A 24306-nucleotide genomic window follows, 5' to 3' on the forward strand; every position below is an offset into this window, starting at 1 on the left:
TGTCCTTCTTTTACTTGGCATTCCACTATATATGTCTTGAGGGATGATCTATTATTTAAGAGTCTTGATTGGAACAGATCTTTAGAGATAGTCAACCCAAATGAATTGATCCTTGGATTAAATCTTGATTGATTCCTTCCAAGAATAAGGGTGGATCTTTCCGACATCTAATCCTTGAAACTCGATATAACTGGCTAACTACCCTTAGATGGCGTGAATGATTGGTTTTGCATATCTCGCATATCTCGTACTTGATATGATTTTCTTTGGCAGACATGATTGATAATCAAAGGCAAATTTTCCATTTGGATTGATTTTGCTGATTTATCCTTCCTTCTATAAATATCCTCTAGATATCAAGTTGATTTAATCTTCCTTTCTTAACCATTTTTCTTTGCAATCTTTATTACTTAGAGACAATATTCTTCTCCTTTCTTTCCGCCTTGATTTTAGGTACCTGCAATAGGAGGAAGTTATTTTTCATCATTAAAATCGAGATCTAACAAAGTCAAGATTGAACGGTTAGTCTCTGAAATGCTTGACACTTGTAAGGCCCCGAAAATTTTCGCCAATAAATTTAAGATTTCGTGGTACCGAGGTAGGCTAATGGGTTTGAGGATTGTAGAAAACGAACCACGATATGGATATTTTGGGTAGAAGAATGCACTAAAGTGTTGAAGGGAATTTTTGGCAGAAGAAGGCGATAATGCGGTCAATTTTGCGACCGCAGAACGGTTCCGCGTACCGCATAATCATCACAAAGTGGAGCAGAGAATGGAAAAATTTTAAAAAAAACAATTATGCTGGCATCTGAGGCCCACAAAATGATTATGCGACCAGCAGAATTTTTCTGCAATGAGCAGAATCATTCTGCGGGCCGCAAAAATATTCTGCTGCCCACAAAACGATTTTGCTGCCCACATAACAATTCTGCTACCACATAATTGACTTCGAGGTCATTTTTTGGAAATTTTTTTATCCGACTCTATTTTGATATAAGGCCTTAGGGTGTCATTTTACAAGGTAAAATATGATTTTATTTTATTTTTTTGCAGAGAGGAAAGAGCTATTTTAGAGAGAGAAGAAGAATACCTAGAATGCTAATCATCCATTTTTTCCCCAATCTTCAAGAATCGAGGAAGCCAATCACAAGATCTTTATCTAAGAGGTAAGGTTCTACCCCTAACCCTAAATTTTGGGATTAGGACTAAACGTAGGTCATGAGAAGCATGATTCTTAGGTGTGGGAGGTACTCTTTGTGCATGAATATACCCATAAGGGTGGCAGGGAGGTTATTTAACTAAAAGGAGTAAACTCTTGGTATTTAATTGGTTCTGGGTGAAGAAAATCTTGTAGAAGAACCTTGTAGTGTAATTTGCACACCTAGTTCTTGATGAAATGCCTAAGTGAGATGAAACTATGAATCTCTCCCTAATTATGGTTTAATTTTGTTATATCTCTAGTTGATTGAAATTTCTAAAAGTGTTGGGACGTTGTGGTAATTTAAGGAATGCTCAATCAAGGGATGTTGGCTAAACTTCTCTCTTAGAATTGAATCTCACGATGTTCTTGTAAGTTCCGAGTTGTTCATTATAAATTGACTATTTCGAATAAGCTTTGTGCCGAAAGAGATATGTTCAATATGTGTTTTGAATGCTCTTATCATGTTATGTTATCCTTCGGGAATGTGTTCAAAGTATGGGTTGCGTATTAAAATGTTATGACTTCTAGTCGTGTTTCAAATGAAAGCTATTACGCTAAATTGTGTAATAAATCTCAATTTGCTTAAGACTCTTAACTATTCATATGTGGTACATAAGTTGTGATTTTCAGAAAATTCTATATGTTGATATTTATGAGAATGATCCTTGGAAGTAAAGAAATGAGTATGTGGAATATAAAATACGGTCATTGTGCCATGAAAGAAGAATCATATGTTTGGCCAAGAGAGCCAATGAAATAATAATGTTGTAAGTAGTTGAAAGTACTAAGGAAGTGAGACATGGTGTGAAAGGTTATGAGATGAACGTATTTGTACTTTTGTTTCCAATGTGTTGTAAGCTCTTACGTCCTCATGAGTAGAGGCTATGGTTTCCTAAATGTTTTAAATGTTATTATGCTTAATTTTGGAAAGGAAACTCAATGCTCTTATTGTTGATAACCTATGATAAGGCTTAAATGTGAAAGAAGCAAGTATGAGATATGATAAATGTGGCCGCATTGCCAAAATGAGAATTATGAGGCATTGTATGTTCCAATGGTTTCAATCATTCTATGTATACTTCTAAAATAATAAATGAAAATGACTTCGATGTTAAGTCCCCAAGAATAATGAACTTAGCTAATGACCTCAACTTGACAAGTGAGTGAATTATGAGATGAAAGAGAGACGTCATATGCTAAATGATGATGAACCTTAAGAAAATAAATTGGGCTCATGTGCCATTGAAATCGACTTATTGATTCAGCATGAATGTACTAATATAATGAGATGTGTTTCTCCATGATGAGCATGAACATGAAGTATTCTAATGATATGGGAAATTACGACCTTAAATGCAATGTTAATCATGTCACTTTGATTTTATATATGGTTATGTGCATAATGATATGTTATGAACCCTATGGACGGGCTATGAAACGCATAGGTGTATTGTATATGTGACCCTATAGACGGTCTATGAAACGCATAGGTGTATTGTATATGTGACCCCTATGGACGGTCTATGAAACACATAGGTGTATTGTGTATGGAATCCTATGGACGGTCTATGAAACACATATGTGTATTGTGTATGAAATCCTATGGATGGTCTATGAAATGCATAGGTGTATTGTGTATGGAATCCTATGGACGGTCTATGAAACACATAGGTATATTGTGTATGGAATCCTATGGACGGTCTATGAAACGCATAGGTATATTGTGTATGGAATCCTGCGGACGGTCTATGAAACACAGGGATATGGACGGTCTAGTGAGACGCATTGCTAACACAAACAATAGGTGCTACTTTCATTGTCCTTATTTGTACATATTGTTTCAATTACATTATATTATGTATTCCACGTATAGTTCATATGTCTCAGTTGATCCTAAAAGAAGATTAGAATGATGCAAGTATAATAAGACTTGAAATGTGATTCAATGGGATGTTTTCATAGTTTCTTGTTGTACTTCATTTGCCTCTTATTTGAGTTACCATAACTTCATATGTTGTTCTGTTTGCCTTGCATGTGAGTACTATTCCACATGTACTCACATCCCTTTTGTTGGGGGCACTGCATCTTTAATGGATGCAGGTCGTTCCACAGCATGTATCATTGATCAGTGATAGCAGTACACCCTCTTCCCCAGCAGATAATGGTGAGCCCGCTATAGTTCCAATAGGTATTCTAGTTTAGTTTGATTTATGTACTTAGTTATCTATTGTTATAGAAGCTCCATGTACAATGTGGGTCATGTAATTAAAGATTTGAGTTCTGTCATGTATTTATGTTCACGGTATTTATGAGGCTACGCACCTATCATGAAAAAGATTATAGGACATTGAGCTAAATGTATTTAATTTAAAAGTCACAATCTAATGATGTTTTGATAAATCATGAATGAGTTATGATGAGATGTTGATGTAAAGTAGGCTTGCTCGACCGGGTTTACTCGGTTGAGCGCCGGTCATGCTCCCCAAGTTTGAGGTGTGACACACTTGGTATCAGAGCATGGTTTAGGAGTCCTAATATGTCATGGAGATGTGTCAGTAGAGTCCCTCTTATCGGTGTGTTGCCGATCACACTTATAATAGGAAGGCTACCACGACATTTAGGAAATATTTCTCTTCTTCTATATTCGATCGTGTGTTAAGGTTTCGAGTTAGTCTAGGAGTTCTTTTGTAAATATCAAGGAATATTTGCACGTTGTTCTACGAAATGAGAAAGGCCTAAGGATTAATGGAATGACGCACATAGTAGGCATAATGTGTGAGGTGCCCAGTTGTCCTTGTAATGGACGAAGAAAAAGTCAAGGATACGACCAAGGTAAGCAATATCTTAGAGTTAGCCTCGGGAGTCATGGTTGGTGTTGTTTTCATGTATATGGTGCAATTTGGTGCTATCTATATGTTGTTAGGATTGATTTCTGATATTTTCTAACAGGTAGATATGCCCAATTACAAGGGAAACTCTGTCAAAATTTCTGGAATATTCAGGGAGTTAGTCAAATACGAGACTTGGGAATATGAATAAAGAGCTAAGTCATATTGGGTGTTTTGTGTCTTGCCCTAACACGCATTCGAGGACGAATGATCCTAAGTGGGACCGGTCTGCGGTCCGCGGACCACTTATGCGGTCGCAAAATTGCCCAACGAAATTCTTCATGCCAATTCTGTGACGGAAAATGCAGACCGCAAAACAACTATGTGATCGCTTAATAGACCGCAAAATGACCTTCAAAATTCAACAAACTCCCTGTTCAACTCTGCGATGATTATGCGGCCCACAAAATGTTTCTGCGGTCGCGAAACAGACCGCAGAATTGCCTTTTTCTGCAAAAAAATTCCATCAACTCCTCAGTGCATTTTTCAACCCAAAAAGTCTACAATCCTCAAACACGTAAGCCTACCTCGTTACCACAAAACCTTAAATTCCTTTACGAAATTTTACGGGGCCTTACATTCTCCCTACCATTGATGAGTTATTTGATGAACTCCATGTGATGATCCAAATTGTCATCTTTAAATTTAATAAGTAACTCTGTGTTCTAAGACCTCGAAAAGCACCATTTATCATTCCTCGACTTACGTGCACAGTCCGTATAATTTTTCGGAAAGTTTTTATGAGAAAAATGGATTAAAATGTGAAATAGAGATTTAAAACTCAATTGAGTTGACTTTGGTCAACATTTTGAGCAAACGGACTCGGATCAGTGTTTTGACAATTCTGTTAGGTCCGTATCTTGATTTGGGAATTGGGCGTATGCCCGAAATCGAATTTCGAGGTCCCTATCCCGAGATATGGAATTTTGATGAAAATTTAAAATCTTGAAAGGTTAATGAATTTTAAGAAATTATTAATATTGGATTTATTGACCCCGGGTTTGTATTTTAGTTTCGAAGCCCGGTATAGGTCCACTATAATATTTATGACTTGTCTGTCGAATTTGGTGAGAATCAGAGTTGATTTGACGTGATTCAGACATCCGGTTGTGAAGATATAAGTTTTAAAATTTTCTTGAAAACTTCCATTGATTTGATGTCCGATTCGTAGTTCTAGGTGTTATTTTAGCGATTTGATCGCGCGAGCAAGTTCTTGTAATGTTTTAGGACTTGGGTATATGTTTGGTTTGGAGCCTCGAGGGCTCGAGTGAGTTTCGGATAGGCTACAGGATGATTTTGAACTTAGAAAATCTCATTTTTTTGAGCATCAGTTGTCATCTGGTTTCCTTCTATGCGATCACGTGGCTACATCCGCGATCGCGAAGGCTTGTTGAACACTAATGGAAATTTGTACTATGCGATCGTATAGTATTGTACGCGATCGCACAGTTGGAGAAGCTAAGGCTTCGCGAACGCGTAGGCAAAGCTGCGTTCGCGTAGAAGGAATGAGGCATAAGTTGAAGCACAAAGTTTGTGCTATGCGATCGCACAAGGTGGTCCGCGATTGCGGAAGGCTGAGAAGGTGTGCTTCGCGTTCGCATAAGCCCTTACGCGTTCGCGTAGAGCAAAAAACTGGGCAGCCAGAATGTGCTTCGCGATCACGAAGCCATTCCTGCGATCGCGAAGAGTAAAATGAACCTGGGCGAAAGTTGTTCTACGCGATCGCGAACAAATTTCCGCGATCGCGAACAAATTTCTGCGATCGCGATGAGTAAAAATCTGAAAAATAGAACTTAAGTTCTGGAAATGGGATTTCGACCCATTTCAATCCAATTCTTGAGCTTGGGTAAGGCGATTCTTGGGCAATTTTTACGGAAAAATATTGGGGTAAGTGTTCCTTATCCTATATTGATTATATTTCATGATTTCATACTCGTTTATATCATGAATCCGTGAAATTTTGGAAGAAAAATCAGATTTTTATAAAATCTTCCAAAAACGAAAATTTGAGATTTGAAGGTCCATTTGACATCAGAATTGGATAATTTTTGTATGATTGAACTCGTAGCGGAACGGGTGTTCGGATTTCGTAAGTTTTTTCGGGATTTGAGACGTGGGTCCCATTGTCGAATATTTTAATGAATTTTGAATTTTTATCCGAAAAATTAGTAAATTCATATGGAATTAATTCCTATGATTCGTATTGAGTATATTGAATTGTTTATGAATAGATTTGAAGCTTTTGGAGACAAATTTAAAAGGAAAAGCTGTGGTCGAGTAATTGATTGGAATTTGCAAGCTAGGTAAGTGTCGTGGTTAACCTTGACTTGAGGAAATAGAACCCTTAAACTATTTGTTATGTGAAATGCATGTGAACGACATATAGGCGAAGTGACGAGTGTCTATACGTCATCAAATTAATTATTTGCATAATTACTTGAAAAATTATAAATCGTTTTAAATCATGAATTAATTATTGTATTAATATTTTCACTCATAATTCCTAGTCAAATATTAATTCTTGAATTTCTGTAATAATTGTTACATGCTTATTTGATTTATGTGTATTAATTGCTACTTGACATTTAGCATATTAAATATTAAACTGCTTATTTTCTCCCTGATTTCTATAATAAATTGTTATTTGTCATTGTTTGTTTTTTAATTAAATCATAATTATTGTATGCTTGTTGTCTTATAATTTTATATTAATTATTGTATATATTGGGAAAATTTCTTCTATAAGAATTGGTAAATGAATATATTGGAGGATCGGGTTGCACGCCGCAACAGAATTGATTGAAATGGATATATTGGAGGATCGGATTTTACGCTGCAACAGACTTATTAAAAAGTCCATATTGGAGGATCGGGTTGCACGCCGCAGCAGACTTATTAAAAGTCAATATTTGGGGGATCGGATTGCACGCCGCAATAGAGTTATTAAAAGTCAATATTTGGGGGATGGGATTGCAAGCCGCAATAGACTTATTTAAAAGTAAATATATATACTTGATTAAAAATAATTATATGAGAGGATTGAAAATGAATATATTGTGAGAGCGGGTTGCACGCTGCAACAGAATTGAATGTGAATATATTGTGAGAGCGGGTAGCACGCTGCAACCGAATTGAATGACAATATATTGTGAGAGCGGGTTGTACGCTGCAACGAAAATTGATAGAAATGATAATTGGTTATGACTGTTGAGTTGGCTTCAATTATTATAAATGAGCTACCTGATTTATTTCTATTATTTGTTGTTGTTACTAATATTGCGTACAGGTTAATGTAAGTGACCCGCCTTAGCCTCGTCACTACTTCATCGAGGTTAGGCTCAGCACTTACCAGTACATGGGGTCGGTTGTACTGATACTACATTCTGCACTTCTTGTGTAGATTTCGGAGTTGGTCCCAACGGCGTACCATAGACTTGCTCGGATTTCAGCTACTCGGAGGAGACTTGAGGTATAACTGCATAGCGTCCACAATTCTGAAGTCCCCGTCTATTTTACTTTAGCTGTGTGTTTGTTTTCAGACAGCTTTATTTTATTCAGACCTTTATTTGTATTTATTCTAGAAGCTCGTGTACTTGTGACACCAATTCTGGGATGGTATTTAGACATCATTTTTTTTATGGATTATTCACTATATTTCAGAATTTCTTCCGTAATTGTTCTTTGTTATTAATAAATTTTAAAAATTATTTTAAAAATTGATAATATTATTCTAACGTTGGCTTGCCTAGCAAGTGAAATGTTAGGCGCCATCACGATCCGAAGGTGGGAATTTCGGGTCGTGACAGTTGGTATCAGAGCACTAGGTTACATAGGTCTCACGAGTCACGAACAAACTTAGTAGAGTTTGAAGGATCGGTACGGAGACGTCTGTACTTATCTCTCAGAGTCTATGAAGTTCAGGAACAACATGACTTCTTTCTTATTCTGTCGTGCGATTTTATTCTATCATTGATGATTGAATCATTCTACTCTTATTCTCTCGCTGATGGTGAGAACACATAATACCTCTACTGATGGACAGGGACCACAGCCCCCAGTTGCAACTATGGCCAGGGGTAGAGGTTGAGGCCAAGGTCGTGCTAGAGGCAGAGGCAGAGGTAGAGGCGGAGCTCAGTCCAGAGCTCGAGCAACTGCACCTGTTATAGAACCTCAGGTGGATCTTCAAGAGGAAGTTCCAGTTCAGAATGTACCAATTGGACCAGTTCAGGTCACAGAAGGATTCATAGCCACTCCAGTACTTCAGGACGCTCTAGTCCGTTTGGTAAGTCTTATGGAGGGCATGGCCCAGAATGATACATTTTCAGTGGCACCAGCCGTCTCACAGGCTGGGGGAGGAGCACAAACTCCCACTACTCCCGCTCCGGAGCAAATGGCTCCCTAGAATCAGGCTCCAACAGCCTCGCCAGTTGGGGTAGTTCAGCTAGTTGTTGCAGCACAGACCGGTGATAGGCCCGCCATGTCTTTTGAGACCTTATTGAGACTGGATAAGTTTACTAAGCTCTTTCCAGTTCACTTCAGTGGTACACCTTCTGAGGACCCACACCGTTGTTTTTATGGATTATTCACTATATTTCAGAATTTACTTCCGCAATTGTTCTTTGTTATTAATAAATTTTAAAAATTATTTTAAAAATTGATAATATTATTATAACGTTAGTTTGCCTAACAAGTGAAATGTTAGGCGCCATTACAAGTGGATCCTTCAAAAATTCAGGTTATTGAGACATGTCCTCCTCCTTCATCTGTCAAAGAGGTTTGTAGCGTTCTCGGGCTTACGGATTATTGTCGTCAATTTTTAATAGCTATGCCCACCTAGACTTAACTTTGACTGATATTCTCATGAAAGACAATTTTCGTTGGACGGAATCAGAATCCACTGCCTTTTCCACTTTGAAGAAAGCCTTGAGCTCTGTTCTGGTTCTTTGTTTACCAAACTTTAAGAAATTTTTTTCCGTGGAAACAGATGCATATGGGACTGTCATAGGTGTTGTTCTTACTCAAGATGGTCACCCTATAACTTTCTATAGCCAGAAGCTCTCCCCTCGAATGCAGTCAGCCTCAATCTACCTATTGGGGCAATAAGTTCTTGATTATTATTGATATCAGCCTCTTAAATCACTCACGAACCATGTCATACAACTCCAGAACAATAATATTGGTTGACTAAGCTAATTGGTTATGATTTTGACATTTTATATCGTCTTGGAAAGCTTAATGTTGCAGGTGATGCCCTTTCATGTCTGCCCACTTCTCAATCTCTTTCTTTTTCTATCCTTGAGTTTAATTTGATAGTTAAATTAAAGGAACCTAACAGACCCAGACTTGCTAGAGTTACAACACAATCTCGCAACTGATCCGACTACACTTCCTCATTTTTCTTTTCTTGAACGACTTCTTTATAAACATCGACTAGTGGTGCAACAAGATCGTGACCTTCGTCATCTCTTGCTTCACGATATTCGTGCTTCCAAAGTGGATGGTCATGCCAGTGTCGCTCGTACCTTCTATATATTAGCTTCCAATTTTTATTGGAAAGGCATATGTGCAGATGTTAAACACTTCATTCAGGAGTGTTAAACTTGTTAGTAGATGAAATATTCTTCATTCAAGCTTGTTGGTCTCCTTCAACCTATTCCATTTCCTTCGGTGATCTTTGTAAAGATTTTTATGGACTTTATCACCGGTTTGCCTCATTCCAATGGTCACACTATTATTTTGGTTATTGTGTATCGCTTGTCAATGTATGGTCATTTCATTGCGTTACCTACTTTCTTCACGAGCTAGAAAGTTGCTGAATTATTTGTTCATAAATGTATTGGTCTCTATGGATTTCCCACAAAAATCATAACTGACCGTGATCCTATTTTTCTCTCTAAATTTTGGAAAGAGATCAATCGATTATAGGGCACACAATTGGCCAAAAGTTCTCCCTACCATCCTCAGACCGATGGCCAAACTGAGGGTTTGAAACAATGCCTGGAGATTTATTTATGCTGCTTTTTTGTTGATTCCAAGCTATATGGTTTAAGTTATTACCTTGGGCAGATTTTTGGTACAATACCTCCTTTCAACATGGCTCTAAGATGACCCCCTTTGAAGTGGTATACGGCCGAACCCCTCCTACCATCACTAGGTTCATTATCGACTCCTCACATAACCCTGTTGTGGTAGAGAGATTTAGGTAGCAAGATGAAACCTTAGCCATTCTCAAGGATCATCTCAAGCAAGCTCAGGACCGAATGAAGTCCTTGGTAGACTTTCGTAGTTGGTGACTGGGAGTATATCTGTCTTTGCCCCTACATGAAACTTTTCCTCCGCTTCCAATGTTATAGCAAACTCAGTCGTCGATTATTTGGTCCCTTTCAGATTCTTCAACGTGTTGGTGAATTTGCTTATAAGTTATATCTTCCTCTTCTTCCAGAATTCACAATGTCTTTCGTCTCAGGCCTTTGCAAGTGCATGGGAATCCATCTCAACAAATCACCCCAATTGATCTTCTACACCAATCCAGTCCTATGATCCTTCAACGTGAACAACTTCTCTAAGGGAGGACACCAAGTGGATCAACTTTTTATCCGACGGATTGGATTGTATCCAAGGCTACCTGGAAAGACAAACATACTAATGCAACGAAGATTTCCTAATCTGAATATTAGGGTCAAGGTTCGCCTTGAAGGGATGCAATGTAACGAGCCTAATACATGAGTAGACCCAGCCCAGATGTAGCAACAGATCAACACATCCACCTAAGCATTTTGATAACTTTGTGGTTCCAAAAGAGAATATCTCTGCCAAAGTCGTTGTGGAGAAGCACCCAACTAAGCAGAAGGACAATTATACTACCATATAAACCAGACTTGAGTAGCTATAGAAAAATGCATATTGAGCGATCTTTTCTTTGTTGCCTTAGCTTTTATTTAGATCTGGAACCTCCCTCCCTTCTTCTTTTTGGGTTTCTTCAGACTTAAGTTGATTTTTCTGATGTTTTTGGTTTGTAATCGAGACTGATTTTCAGTTATATTTAAGCTATTTAGTTGATTATATACTCTCATTTTTTCATACCAAATTGTCTAGACACCACCCTAGTTTTACATTCTTTAACGGGCATAAAAACCGAGCAACCAGACTAAACCGAACTACTTCGGTTCTTTGGTTTTGGTTCGTTGGTTTTGGTTCGTTGGTTTTCTGTACGGTGTTCGATATTAGAATATCAGTATTTTGGTTTTTCGATTCGGTCTTCGGTATTAGGTATCGAAATTTCGGTATACCGAAATACCGAACTTGTTTACTTCGTATAGAATTGTCTCTGGTTGGTCCCATCTAAGTCTAGATCCTTCATTACAGAAGTCATCTTTCCCCTGTATTTCTAAAGGACGAGCGTATGAAAGAAAAGGGGGAGCCATAGTGGTAGGGCATTTTCGGGTTATGTCTATGCTGTGACCTTGTTTAGTATGCATATTAAGTAGCCTAATTTTAATTTGAGTCTAACTCATAACTCAAACTCTAAGTCTCGTATGTGTACCCAAATAACATCTTAAGACTTATAGCCTAATTGATTTTTTATGTGCTTTGATTTAAAAACATATGAATGCTGCTTTAGCAGTGCCCAGTGACAAGGTTTAATTGTTTAAGACTTATAATTGCTGCTTTGATTGCTCACCACTCACCATTATTTTGTATGTGCTTTACTACTGAAAATGCTTTAACACTAAGTCACCACTAAAAGACTTATTTTTTTTATATGCTTTGGTTTAAGTCTTTATATTTATTTATGGGTTAGAGTAACTGTTTTGTTTATGTTTAAGGAATATTATTGTTTAACGTAGAAGTCTTTGTTTGTTTGAGTTTGAGCCTCTGTTTTATATGTGCTTTGCCAAAGTTACGTTGGCGTTAATGTATTGCTTAAAAGTCACTAGGCTTGATATTTGACAATGTCACACTTTATTGTTAATATCTCATCATTTCTCTATAGAGGAAAGCAATTGAAGTGGCTGGGATTGAACAAGAAAATGGAGAAATTTTATTTTCTTTTAGTTTATCAGAATACATTGATATTACTATATTTTAGTAAAGTACTAAAATAAAACTTGAGGAATATTTACATAAGCTAAACTACCGCTTCACGATTATCCCCATCATCGCAATCGGCCATATTGTCATATTGTCCATATTCTTGTATGTATAACTCCGAACCGAATAAAAAATACCGAACTGTATTGAAATCATACCGAACCGAACAAGAAATACCGAACCGAACTTTGGTACAGTGTTTGATATATACATTTGATAAACCGAATACCGAAATATCGAACTGAAGTTCTTACATACCGAACCGAATTACCGAACGACCACCTCTACTACAACCTTTACATCTTAATCACTTGTAAAACTATAGATACTACTTTCAGTAACTCTTGTCCGATGTTAAACATGCATCACGCTTCCAGATTTTCGTACAAAAATTATTGCACGGATCAAATAATTATTACACATAAAATGCTTCAAAATTTAATGTTACTTCTGCCTATGATGATGAAGTATCCTAAATGCAAAAGGCAAGAAAGGAGAAATATCCTAAGTGCCAAAGACAAGAAAGAAGGAGAAAACTTTTTGGTGGATTCAATACTGTTTCTGGTAAATTGAATTAGTCTGGAATGATGATTGATGAAAATACATGCTTGCAAATGCAATCATGGAACATTCCAATATTATAACAAAATAATTACTTATAAAGTAATGTTATTTTTTTAATACGTGCAAATAGAGAATCAATTAGTAACATGTGGGTTCACAACATAATTAAACTTAATGTAGACAATCTACCAAATACTGTTAAATTCATAGACGTAATGAAAACCTGTTCACCCCAGTAACCACAAATCGCGTGTGTACAATTTGGTGCAATCCCAAATCGTTACGTACCAGATCTACTAATCCACTCTTTCTTTACCTGCAAACGGCCCACACAGCAACCACCACGGATCCAGTCCAATATAATCCAATCGATGTATGTAAAAAGAGGAAAATTAAGTTGTTGACATAATCATAACATTGCCAATAAATTAGCATATTCTACTAACTTCTTCTTGGCCACAATTGGACAAAGAACTAGTTGCCTGAATCTCCCCCCTTCAAATGACGAATGCATTCAAAGCAGCACTATTTCTTTCCAAACAATTAAGAAGTAGAACAAGTGAATATAAAATGATTTCTTTTGGTAAATTAATGATAAAGATATACAATCCGAACGAGGAATAAAATTACTTTGAAGAGAATTAACATGTACCGCTACAGTACTACAACATAAGAAAAACAAAAAATGTTGGAGGAAAAGGACAAGAGTGCCCTCATTTTCATGAATTTGTATGATCCCAATCAAGTACCTATTGAATCTCTTGGAAAGTCATTTCTGTCTGCTTCACCTCTCTCATACTCCCATTATTTAACCACTATTTTCCCTGACTCCTTCTCTTCATTCTCATATCAAACTACAACATATATAGCTTCCCAAAAAGAAAGCAGGAAATAGAATTATTTCGTCTTCTTCCTCCTCCTCCTCCCCCTCCTCCTCCTCCTCTTCTTCTTCTTCTATTTTTCTTTAGCTTTTTGCTTCATTTTCTAAAGAAGAGCGCAACCAAAAAAAAAAAAAGTGAGAAAGATATTGAATAAACATGTCTTGTCAATATAATTTAACCACGACGACCTCTTCTCTCAGAATATTCTCCCTCAGCTCCCGCCGCTACGCATCGAATTCTTCTGCAAGTCAACCTCATAAGTTCCTTAAACGTGAGCTCTAGTTTTACTACTCTCTCCCCTTCTGCTTTTCCACTTTCTTTTAGTTATTCTTTTTCAACTGAGTAGTACTAGAAGTAATATTGTTACAAAAAATATTGGAAGTTTAAGTACAAAACAATATTACTTATAGGCAGCGGGTGTTCTACAGAACAAGTACGTTTCAGTTCCAATCCGCAATGCGATGAGGTTTCAAGACCTTGCACACAAGGTATCGACTAGACTTTTTTTATCCCTTTCTTTTGTCTGTATTTTTATTGACAATACCGATTTGTTACAAATTAAAATGCAGAATACAAAGAGGTGTCCAAAAATGGTTTGCCAGTTATCAAATGGGACGACAACGTGGAGGAAGCAGACAGTACAGAAGAAGAAGAAGAAACACACGAGGTGGTTTGGCCAAGAAAAGAAAATCCTCTTGCTTCTTCTTTTCCCTTAAGTTTAAATTATGACGAGCCAAAAATTTATAAACTAGATTCAAGAAGATACTAAAATATCATTGTTGGGATGCGAATCTGTGACATAAAGCAATTTTGCAATCTCATTACCGTTACACTAGTATATTCTCTTATGACAAAGAGATTGAATTAAATCCCCTTCACTTCACCTTACTCCGCCCCTATATACATTGATAGTTTAGTGCAAAAGAATATTTACACTAGCTATCGTATAACCTATGAGATATTGCATGTAACTATTTTTAAAAAGAGAGATAATTAGAAGTGAAAGATAAAACAAGTTACCTGGTACAACATATTGAAATATACACATGACATAAAAATTCTTTACGCTTTTGGCGTCCATAAGTTAAATTACATTCTACTTTGACTACATATATTCTTGAATATTTTTTTCTTTTTGTGGTTGATTGTTCTTAATTGGAAAATTATGTTACATAAAAGGTGTACACATCAAATAAGATAAAGGAACATATTGATGCCGTTCGGTTAATGTTGCAATCAATGGATGATGGAGAGATAAGTATATCAGCTTATGACACAGCTTGGGTTGCTCTTGTGAAAGACATTAATGGAAGTGATACTCCTCAATTCCCTTCAAGTCTTGAATGGATTGCCAACAATCAACTTGCTGATGGTTCGTGGGGTGACAAGTCAATCTTTTTGGCTCACGATCGAATCATCAACACATTGGCCTGTGTTATTGCTTTGAAATCTTGGAATTTGCACACTGACAAAAGAGAACTAGGTAATGATGTATACGTAATCACTGCTTACTAGTTTATGTTATCATTCATCATTATTATATATACTCCATTATTTGATTGTATATATGTTGAGGTAATCATGTAGTATTTTCTCTTTTTTTTTTTTTTTGATAGGAATGTCGTTTGTCAGAGAGAATTTAAGCAAGATTGGAGATGAAAATGCTGGGCATATGCCAATAGGATTTGAAGTGGCGTTTCCTTCACTAATTGAGATTGGAAAAAAGATAAGCATTGATATTCCGGATGATTCTCCTGTCTTGAGAGAGATATATGCTAGAAGAAATCTAAAACTTACAAGGTATATATATAGTCAAGCACATCTTAAACCTACTGCTCTTGAGCAGGAACAATTTATTTATGTTTGCACTAGCTGAACAAATTAATCTTAGGAGATTAATTAAAGTCACATTTCGTTCACTAAACATGAATAAGAGATATGGATACAAGTTTATAAAAATGTCATATAACTACATACAAGTATAAGTAAGTTTTTCCCTGACTTATCTCTTCTTACTTTTCTCCTTTTCTTTGTCGAGAAAGAGAACAAAAGAACAAAGGATAGCTCATTAGTCGAAATTCCTGTCATTTAAATCTTATATGTTTCCTATCATGAATAAATTTAATCTATAATTACACATATATATGCTCTCTTCATCCCCTTTTATTTGACTTTCTTTTATTTATTCTCAGAAAAATCAACATATTTTCTTAAATATCTACATGCACCAGTTTCATAAAGCCATTAGTGTATATCGATCATAGTACTACTTTATATCAATTTGACATCTAAATGTATCTTATAGTAATCAATACTTTAACATTCACCAACTACACTCAATTATTATATAAGAATTTTAACTTCTATATACTTACAATGTTGAATGTTTCTTCGTAATTAGATATTTTAAAAAATATATAACTATATGTAACCTAACATAAGAAGTGGTATTAGCAAGATAAAATAAGGTAGATTACATATTACAATGCGTTAAATTAAATGTTGCATTCCAATATGTTAGTCTACCTTTCTTTTGTGAATTATCCCAAAATATTGTCTAGGTTCCTTGAAGAAAAGTTTTCCTTCCTTTTACAAAGATCCAATGGCTCTACTTTTACACTTTTCAATAAAAGATTATATTTTATTCTGCCCTTCTACAATAAGAAAACGAAATATCTACAAGAAAACCAAATATCTCCAATAAGCTTCTCAACATATACTAATCATTCATATTTTCAATTCTTTGCCAAATGAACAATCAAATTAGGACGGATGGGGTTATTCCTCTTTCACTTTAAACTCAATAAAAGCAGTGACATATTTTCTCCATTTTCTTTAGGCGATATAAAGTGGAACTCTTTTTACTATTCCATGTTATATGTGTTTAATTTTCCATGGGATGTGAGTAATGATTATGTGTGTGCGCAATAGGATACCAAAAGACATAATGCACAAAGTGCCCACAACGTTACTCCACAGTTTGGAAGGGATGCCAGATTTGGACTGGCAAAAGCTACTTCACTTGCAGTGCGCTGATGGGTCTTTCCTCTTTTCTCCATCCTCCACTGCCTTTGCACTTATGCAGACTCATGATACTAATTGTCTCAATTATCTCGCAAACACTGTTCAGAAATTCAATGGCGGAGGTACGTACGTATTCAACGAAATTAATCACGGCAAGACCTTTTAGATCTAGACCTAATTCAACTGAAAAAAGTTTAATGAATATTTGTTTGGTTCTTTATTTCGCTAATCATTTAGTTCCGAATGTATATCCGGTGGACTTATTTGAGCACATCTGGATCGTTGATCGATTGGAAAGACTTGGAATTTCTCGGTATTTTAAGGCAGAAATTAAAGAATGTATTGATTACGTCAATAGGTACGTAAATATTACACCTACAAATACATTTGAGCAAGTTAGGAGAAATTTAAGGACTAGTATATATGATATAGGACTAATGATCATTTGCAGACATTGGACAAATAAAGGAATCTGCTGGGCTAGAAATTCCAGAATTCAAGACATTGATGATACGGCCATGGCTTTTAGACTTTTAAGGTTGCATGGCTACGTGGTTTCTGCTGGTTAGTAGTTCACCAAAACCTACATGTCTCGTTCCCTTCATATAATTGAATTACCAATCCATTGTTTTATTAGCAATGAGTTTAAGTTACGTACGTGATGTTGTAAATAAATTTTACATCAGTTGCATAATTTACTCTAATTTTCGGGTTATCGGTTTGAATTTATTTTTATCATTAATTAGCTGTTATGCTAGTTCAATTTTGTTTGATTATATAAAAAGAATGTAAACTGCCAGCGGACGCGGATCCATAATGTAAGCTATGAGTTTGACAAAGGTAGTATATATAGCTTTGGCCTAGACCCTGTATACTTTCTTCGTTTCGTTCCTTTTTAGTTGTGAGGATAAGATAGCAAATTGTAATTTGACTAATATACCCTTATCAATTCTTTAGTTTTGTCTACGTGCCTCTTAATTCTAGAATAATTAATACAAAGAGAGAAGTTGGAAAAAATAATTAATTCTCTCTTGATTTTCTAAAATGACAAGTATTTAGGAATAATTATTTTTAGTATAACAACTAAATAGGAACGGAGGGAGTATGTGTTAAGAAATTCACCAAAATATATACAAATATTAAATTTCGAACTCAATGATTAGCACTTGAGGTTGTTGTCGTAGAACCCATTATGGATCCGTCGCTGTAATTATATGAAACTTAAACTCTTTAGTAGTGCTGAGTTTTTTTTTTCCCCAACAGACGTATTCAAAAACTTTGAGAGCAGGGGTGAATTTTTTTGCTTCGTGGGACAATCGAACCAGGCAGTGACTGGAATGTATAATCTGTTTAGGGCTTCCCAATTGATGTTTCCTGGAGAGAAGATACTTGCTGATGCCAAGAACTTTTCCTCCAATTTTTTGCAAGAAAAACGAGCTCAAAATCAACTTCTAGACAAGTGGATCATCACCAAAGATCTCCCCGGAGAGGTAAAAAGTTAATTTTAAAGAAAAGACTAACAATTTCAGTAATCAAACCAATTGTTTATGAAATTTAAATTAAAATAAATCAAAATGTAGTATTTCACAAAAAATCAACATAAGTATATATGCTCCAAAAACATTCTCCCAAAAGTTAATCCAAGTTATGACTGACTAGTGAGATTTGTTATAGCGGCTGAGTATGTTGACCAATATTTGATTATAATTAGTTGGATGTTCGAGTCACATGGAGAGTAAGTAGAAATACTATTAATCCTCCTGCATAACTTTTTAACAACATTGTTTTTCAATTTTTTCAAAACTAACTTATTAGCGATTAAGTCAAATCCAAGCGCCCCCCTTGATTAATTGGTTTCTCTTCGGTTTTCATTCGACAATTAATAATTGCTACTTTATCTAGAGAACTTCGTTTTCCTTCACACATTTTCTTCTTTTCTTTTTTTGTAATACTATAATTGTTTTGTGTGTATAACAGGTAGAATATGCATTAGACATACCGTGGTATGCCAATTTGCCTCGGATAGAAACAAGGTTCTTTCTGGAACATTATGGTGGTGAAGATGATGTGTGGATTGGTAAAACCTTGTACAGGTACTTTTTGCAATTAATGTTTCTCTAATAAAAATAAAATTACTTCCTTCTCACCTTTTTCCTTCATTTTTTCTACTTCATTAATTTAAAAAGGTCAAAATATATACCCGTGATATTCTCCACACTTTTTCCTCTTTCTTCAAATAAAATTGTCTAACTACTTGCAAAAGTTGTGTTTTGTCTGCAGTCTTCATGATTGTTTTGTTTTGTTCTACCGGGAGAACGTATTGAACTATGAATTTCTCTACTTTTCATTATCTATTTTATATGGTATTCTTTCCTTTAAACTTGCCTAGTTCAATTCATAGTTCAATAGGCACTCTTCGTCTTTTTCATGGAAACTAACCTACGACCGTAATATTGTTCGGCGATGTTGAAGCAAGTTGTCAACCATGCGATAGTGATTGTTTTGTATAATAACTCAATGTTTGGCCTACGTACCAACGAACTCCTGAAATGTCCTAATCAGCAGCTTCTTTTATAACCATAACTAATCCAAATTTGTATTGCATGGTGTTCATCTAAGGAGAAAGTGCTCCATACTAGGAATTTCACTAATCCTATAATTTGAATTAGAGACATTTAGTTAAACGTGGAGGGACTCATATGACCCCTATATCCGATCCCTTGGAGGTTTCACATTTGAGCTAGCAATTTCCTACATCTACAACAACGATAAATATAGGCCATTGTTCATAAAAAGTGAGATAACTTTATAACTGATTAAGATAGTGTAAAATAATTTACACCACAAATGTATATAAGTTCAGTCCTTAAAAATATATTTCTGTAAATTTTATTGAAATTAAGTACTCCTTCAATTGTCAGGATGCCACTTGTCAATAATAACACCTATCTGGAGCTGGCAAAATTGGATTACAACAATTGCCAAGCAGTGCATCAGCTTGAGTGGAGAAGCATTCTCCAGTAAGTCTTACTTATATTGAGTGATCATGCACCTTCAATAGTTGTGATCATGCACCTTAAATAGTGAGGTTAGTAATAGTAAGTTGATGGATACAATTTTATTAATGAGGACGAAATGAACTGGTCACTAGGTAGCTAGCTAGATCCTCTTGATTCTTACCATTGGAAAATCTAGGATTTAGATCAATTGGTTAAGAGTGAGTATTACCTTTATATATGCATAGATTTTAGTTTTTTTGTCTTTTGCATATATCTGTATATATAATTCGAGTAGAAAGCAATGAGTTCAGCTGAACCTACCTTGATTCGCTTCTAATTCTTGGATGATTGCATGCGAGCAGGTGGTACAGAGAGTGTGGATTAGGAGAGTTTGGATTGAGCGAAAGAAGACTATTGGTGATGTACTATTTGGCGACTGGGAGTGTATTTGAACCAGAAAGGTACAGAGAGCGGCTGGTTTGGGCCAAAACCGCTGCTATTATGGAGACTATTAAACGCCACTTTGGCAGTTCCCAAATCTCTGGGGAACACAAGACTGCTTTTCGTCACGACTTCGCACATAGCAGCAGCAGCAGCTTACACTGCCTGAACTCTAATGCTAGGTGAAAATCCATAGCTACGATGCCTAATTCCTACTTCAAATAAAAATCTGTATATAAGTACGTTCAGGCATGCTTGCTTTAGAGATTTCGATAAAGGAATCTTCAAATAAAATTTTCATATTTGGAAACTACTAATTAGAAATTATAAGTCACAATAGTAAACAATTCAAAATATTTACAAAATATATGATAAAAATATCATCAAACGAAAAATTCTTTTGACTTTCTAAATAGTAAATGTGTGTGATTTTGTATTTATATAGTACTATTTTTTTTTGTGTGCGAGCATGTGCTCATATGAATACATAATTCCAGCTAAAAATAAGAGATTATTGATTGTGGTCCTAAGAATTCTTACTGTTACTATTCATGCATTTACTATTAAAGAGGTGAACCCTTTCGATTATGTGAGCTACTTTTTTGTTGTTTTGAACTGGGGAATGGCAGGTATAGGACAGGACAGAGACTCGTTGGGACTCTACTCGAAACCCTAAAGCAGCTCTCACCGGATAGCAGAGATATCCATCAACACTTGCGTCATGCTGTTAGTCCTGCTTGCTATATTTTCTTTAGCAGTTCAATATTGAAATATACTCATTCCGTTTCAATTTATGTGAACCTATTTCTTTTTTAGTCCGTGTCAAAAAAAATTATCACTTTTCTTATTTGGAAACAATTTACCTTTATGCAATGATTTATAGGCACACAAAATATATGTAGCTCATCTTACACCACAAGTTCCAAAGTATTCTCTCTTTTCTTAAACTCCGTGCCCAGTCAATCTGTGCCCAGTCAAATGAGTTCACATAAATTGAAAAAGATGGGAGTATATGGTAATCTTTCTTTACGACAAAGAAACCTCAGAAAATATTGTTAATGTCATGAACATGTACAGTGGGAAAAGTGGCTGGTGATATTGGAAGAGGGAGGCGAGGGAAAAGGAGATGCAGAACTCCTAATTCGTACGTTAAATCTCTGTGCCGGCATGTCAGATGAGCTATTGTTGTCGCATCCTATGTATCAAAAGCTCCTCAACATCTCCAATAATGTTTGCCACCGTCTCCGTCTTTTCCAGCAGCATTCTAAGGTTAGATGATAATATGCTGCCAAACTTAGATCAGATGTTGTTTAACTTATATGACCTACAGTGTAAGAAATGTTTTGCATCACTAGGTCGTCCAAAAGATATTTACTGTATAAAATTGATTTGTTATATATACACACACTATTTCTTATCGTGCATACATTCTTAACGTGTATGCATGAGCATCTCTTTAAGGAGGTCAAATGAGCGTGTTGTATTAAAATTGGACGGGTTAAAACGAGCCAATTAATATTATTGGTGCAGAATTCGGAGGATCAGAGGATTGAAAAGCAGCTGGAAATATCGGCATGCATGAAGATAGAATATGACATGCAACAACTTGCTGAGCTCGTGCTATCCCGCTCTGATTGCTCAGATGAGGATCTAGATGACAACATCAAGCAAACGTTCCTTAATGTTGCCAAGAGTTTCTATTATGCTGCTTACTGTCATCCAAGAACAATCAATTTTCACATTAAAAAAGTGCTCTTCGAAAGAGTACTTTAATAAAGTAGTGTGTATCAAGTTTATGTTGGTGCATTATTCTGATCTTGTAAGTTTTTTCTACAGTATTTTATTTACGTTTTAAAAGAAAAAAGAAAAAATATATATATATATATATATATATATATATACACACACTTTGGTCATTTAAAAAATAACTGCAGGCTCATAAAAAGGAGAATTGGTAACTTGAAAGCTAAAATAAATTACTCGCTACGACAAGTTAAAATACACGAAATCACGAATTGTCTAAGAAAATTAGATCTGAATTGAAAATTTGAAGGTTAATATTACTAAAACAAGGTAAACTAATGAGCAAAAAGGAACAATATCTTTTGATCCAATATATCATTCAAAAAATAATGTTACCATACTTAAAGAGGTTTTTGATTCAACAAATTTGTGTAGTGGTGCATTTGGGAAAGAACATTTGTGTTTGGATTCTTTTGCCAAAAAAGGTCCAACTCAAGTGAGGTGGATGGTAAAAGAGCTTGTCCCTCTGAACCCATCTCATTCAAAAATGGCAGGCAAAGTGATCAGAAGATAGCACATCAAGATCAACCTCAGAGTGAGATGAAATATATATATAGATCAAAACATTAAGATCTTGTTTCCCGTTTGGGACAAGCAAGGGTCAGTTAGACAAGACATATATATAATCTTCCCCAACCACTTTTAATTTTGTATGCACCCTACTAGATACTATTATTGGTACTAGGGTATTTACCAACCTTTAAAAGTTTTCTTCTTTTTTTCTCCAAACAAGCGTAACCTTTAAAATTTCGAAAAGAAAAAAAACGAACAAATCAACAATCAGATAATGGGGTATCTGGAATTAATAATTAATGAAACTCCATAGCTTTTTAAGTATATATTGTTTGAATAACTTCAAAATTTAGATGTATATAAAGCTGAGTGTTCTCTTATTCTCAAGTTTCTGACGAATTAAAAAAAAGGAAAGAAGAGGATAAAGAATGGGAATACGAAATGATGTTTGCCTTGAAAACAAAAAGAAGAGCCATTGGCGTGACTAGAAGGGCCACAAAAGATTTTAAAAACAGATTCCCGACGAAGCATGAGAAAGTGCAAAGCAAAAGCAAGGTGAATATTTTGTAATATATGGTACATAAAAGCAAAGTGAATGGTCATGCTTTAATCTTGCATTCAAACACTTTAATTTTGTCAATGCTCCATAGAGTCTTGATAAAAGAAGAGTATGCTTTTGTATTGAGGCCGAAAATAATAAGATAGCGTCTCTGGTTCCATAGCAAGTGTTACACATCATGTACAAATATAACATGAATATGTATGTGACACGTAAAATTAATAGAGGTGTCTTATTTTACTCAAACTATTAACTCATAAATACATTTTAACTCTTTATTTCTAATTTCCCGGCATCAACTAGCAGTAGCCAACACCAAGGGCTGGCAAAATGGTAATAATTCCAAATAAAGCCTTACGAACTAAGAAGAGTTTACTGGAGAATTACGACAGTAAAATTGGTTGCCGGGCTGAACTTTCACTTGGTTCACGAAGGTTCATTTAATTCCCTCCCCCCTATGTAAAATTAAAATAAAACATATATAAAAAAAATACTAAGAAGAGTGTTTAGGAATGACGCTTCTTAGGTCACAAGCTAGCTAAGGAAACAGATAGAGCTAGGGTTTACCTGATTTCAACGGTAAAAAATTGTTCAAAATTCAATTAGCACAACACATATTGCCCAAGGGGTATTCTCAATAATATTAATATTCAGAAACCAGGAGTATTTTAAGCTCTTGTGGTGCAAAACAGAAGACATGCAAAAAAGTTTATAGAGCACTAAACAAGCAGCTGCTAGGAACAAGAACATTTGCCTAGGGATGGAAGTCCATGCACTGGCCAATACACATGAGAAGCTCCTCAAATTACAGCCAAAATGAAGGCCAAGACTTCTAGCACTTTCTTTTATGGTTAGATAAATCTACCAGTTATTCCACAACATTTAGTGATCAAAAGATCAATAGGTCAAACTGGAATGCCCCACCCTTGTGAAAAGCGCTAAAAATGAATGCTCCCATTTCAATACCCTTTAGGCTTTATAACTGATGACAAAGGAAAGACCTGGTCTCAGCGTTGCAGCACACTACTGGAAAATGGCAGAATTCCGACCGTCAAAACGGTCGAAATTCGGTCGGAAATCACGAATTTCCGATCAAAATTGATCGGTCGGAAAACAGTTTGTCGGAAAATAATTTATGACCGAATCCGTCGGTGATTTTCGACCAAAGTAGTCGGAACGATATTCAAATTTCCGACCAAAGTGGTCGGAATTTTACCGACCGAATCGGTCGTAATAATATAAATAAAAATAATTATTTATTTAAAATTAAATAATAAAAATATATAATTTCCGACCAAATCAGTCGGAAATTAATAATTAAAAAAAATTTATTTAATTTC

General features: G+C 35.5%; 1 protein-coding gene across 1 annotated transcript; it reads left to right on the plus strand.

Moving 5' to 3' along the window:
- The first annotated feature begins 13617 nt into the window (after positions 1-13617).
- On the plus strand, positions 13618-21864 carry LOC107809496 (ent-copalyl diphosphate synthase 1-like). The gene is made up of 15 exons (XM_075238933.1): positions 13618-13898; positions 14038-14115; positions 14197-14294; positions 14807-15110; positions 15244-15427; positions 16559-16773; positions 16889-17009; positions 17103-17215; positions 17915-18141; positions 18629-18744; positions 19573-19671; positions 20013-20273; positions 20721-20817; positions 21169-21360; positions 21622-21864. Exons 1-15 carry the CDS (start codon positions 13784-13786, stop codon positions 21862-21864), a joined length of 2463 nt encoding a protein of 820 aa, XP_075095034.1. The 5' UTR covers positions 13618-13783.
- Positions 21865-24306: the final 2442 nt, after the last annotated feature.

Source organism: Nicotiana tabacum, chromosome 19 (assembly GCF_000715075.1).
Source record: "Nicotiana tabacum cultivar K326 chromosome 19, ASM71507v2, whole genome shotgun sequence".
NCBI classification, from domain to species: domain Eukaryota; kingdom Viridiplantae; phylum Streptophyta; class Magnoliopsida; order Solanales; family Solanaceae; genus Nicotiana; species Nicotiana tabacum.

Coding starts and splice junctions, on each gene's coding strand:
- LOC107809496 (XM_075238933.1), top strand. CDS start 13,784: ATGTCTTGTCAATATAATTTAACCACGACGACCTCTTCTCTCAGAATA. Junction 17,216..17,914: donor TGGCTACGTGGTTTCTGCTG/GTTAGTAGTTCA, acceptor TTTCCCCAACAG/ACGTATTCAAAAACTTTGAG. Junction 18,142..18,628: donor CCAAAGATCTCCCCGGAGAG/GTAAAAAGTTAA, acceptor TGTGTATAACAG/GTAGAATATGCATTAGACAT.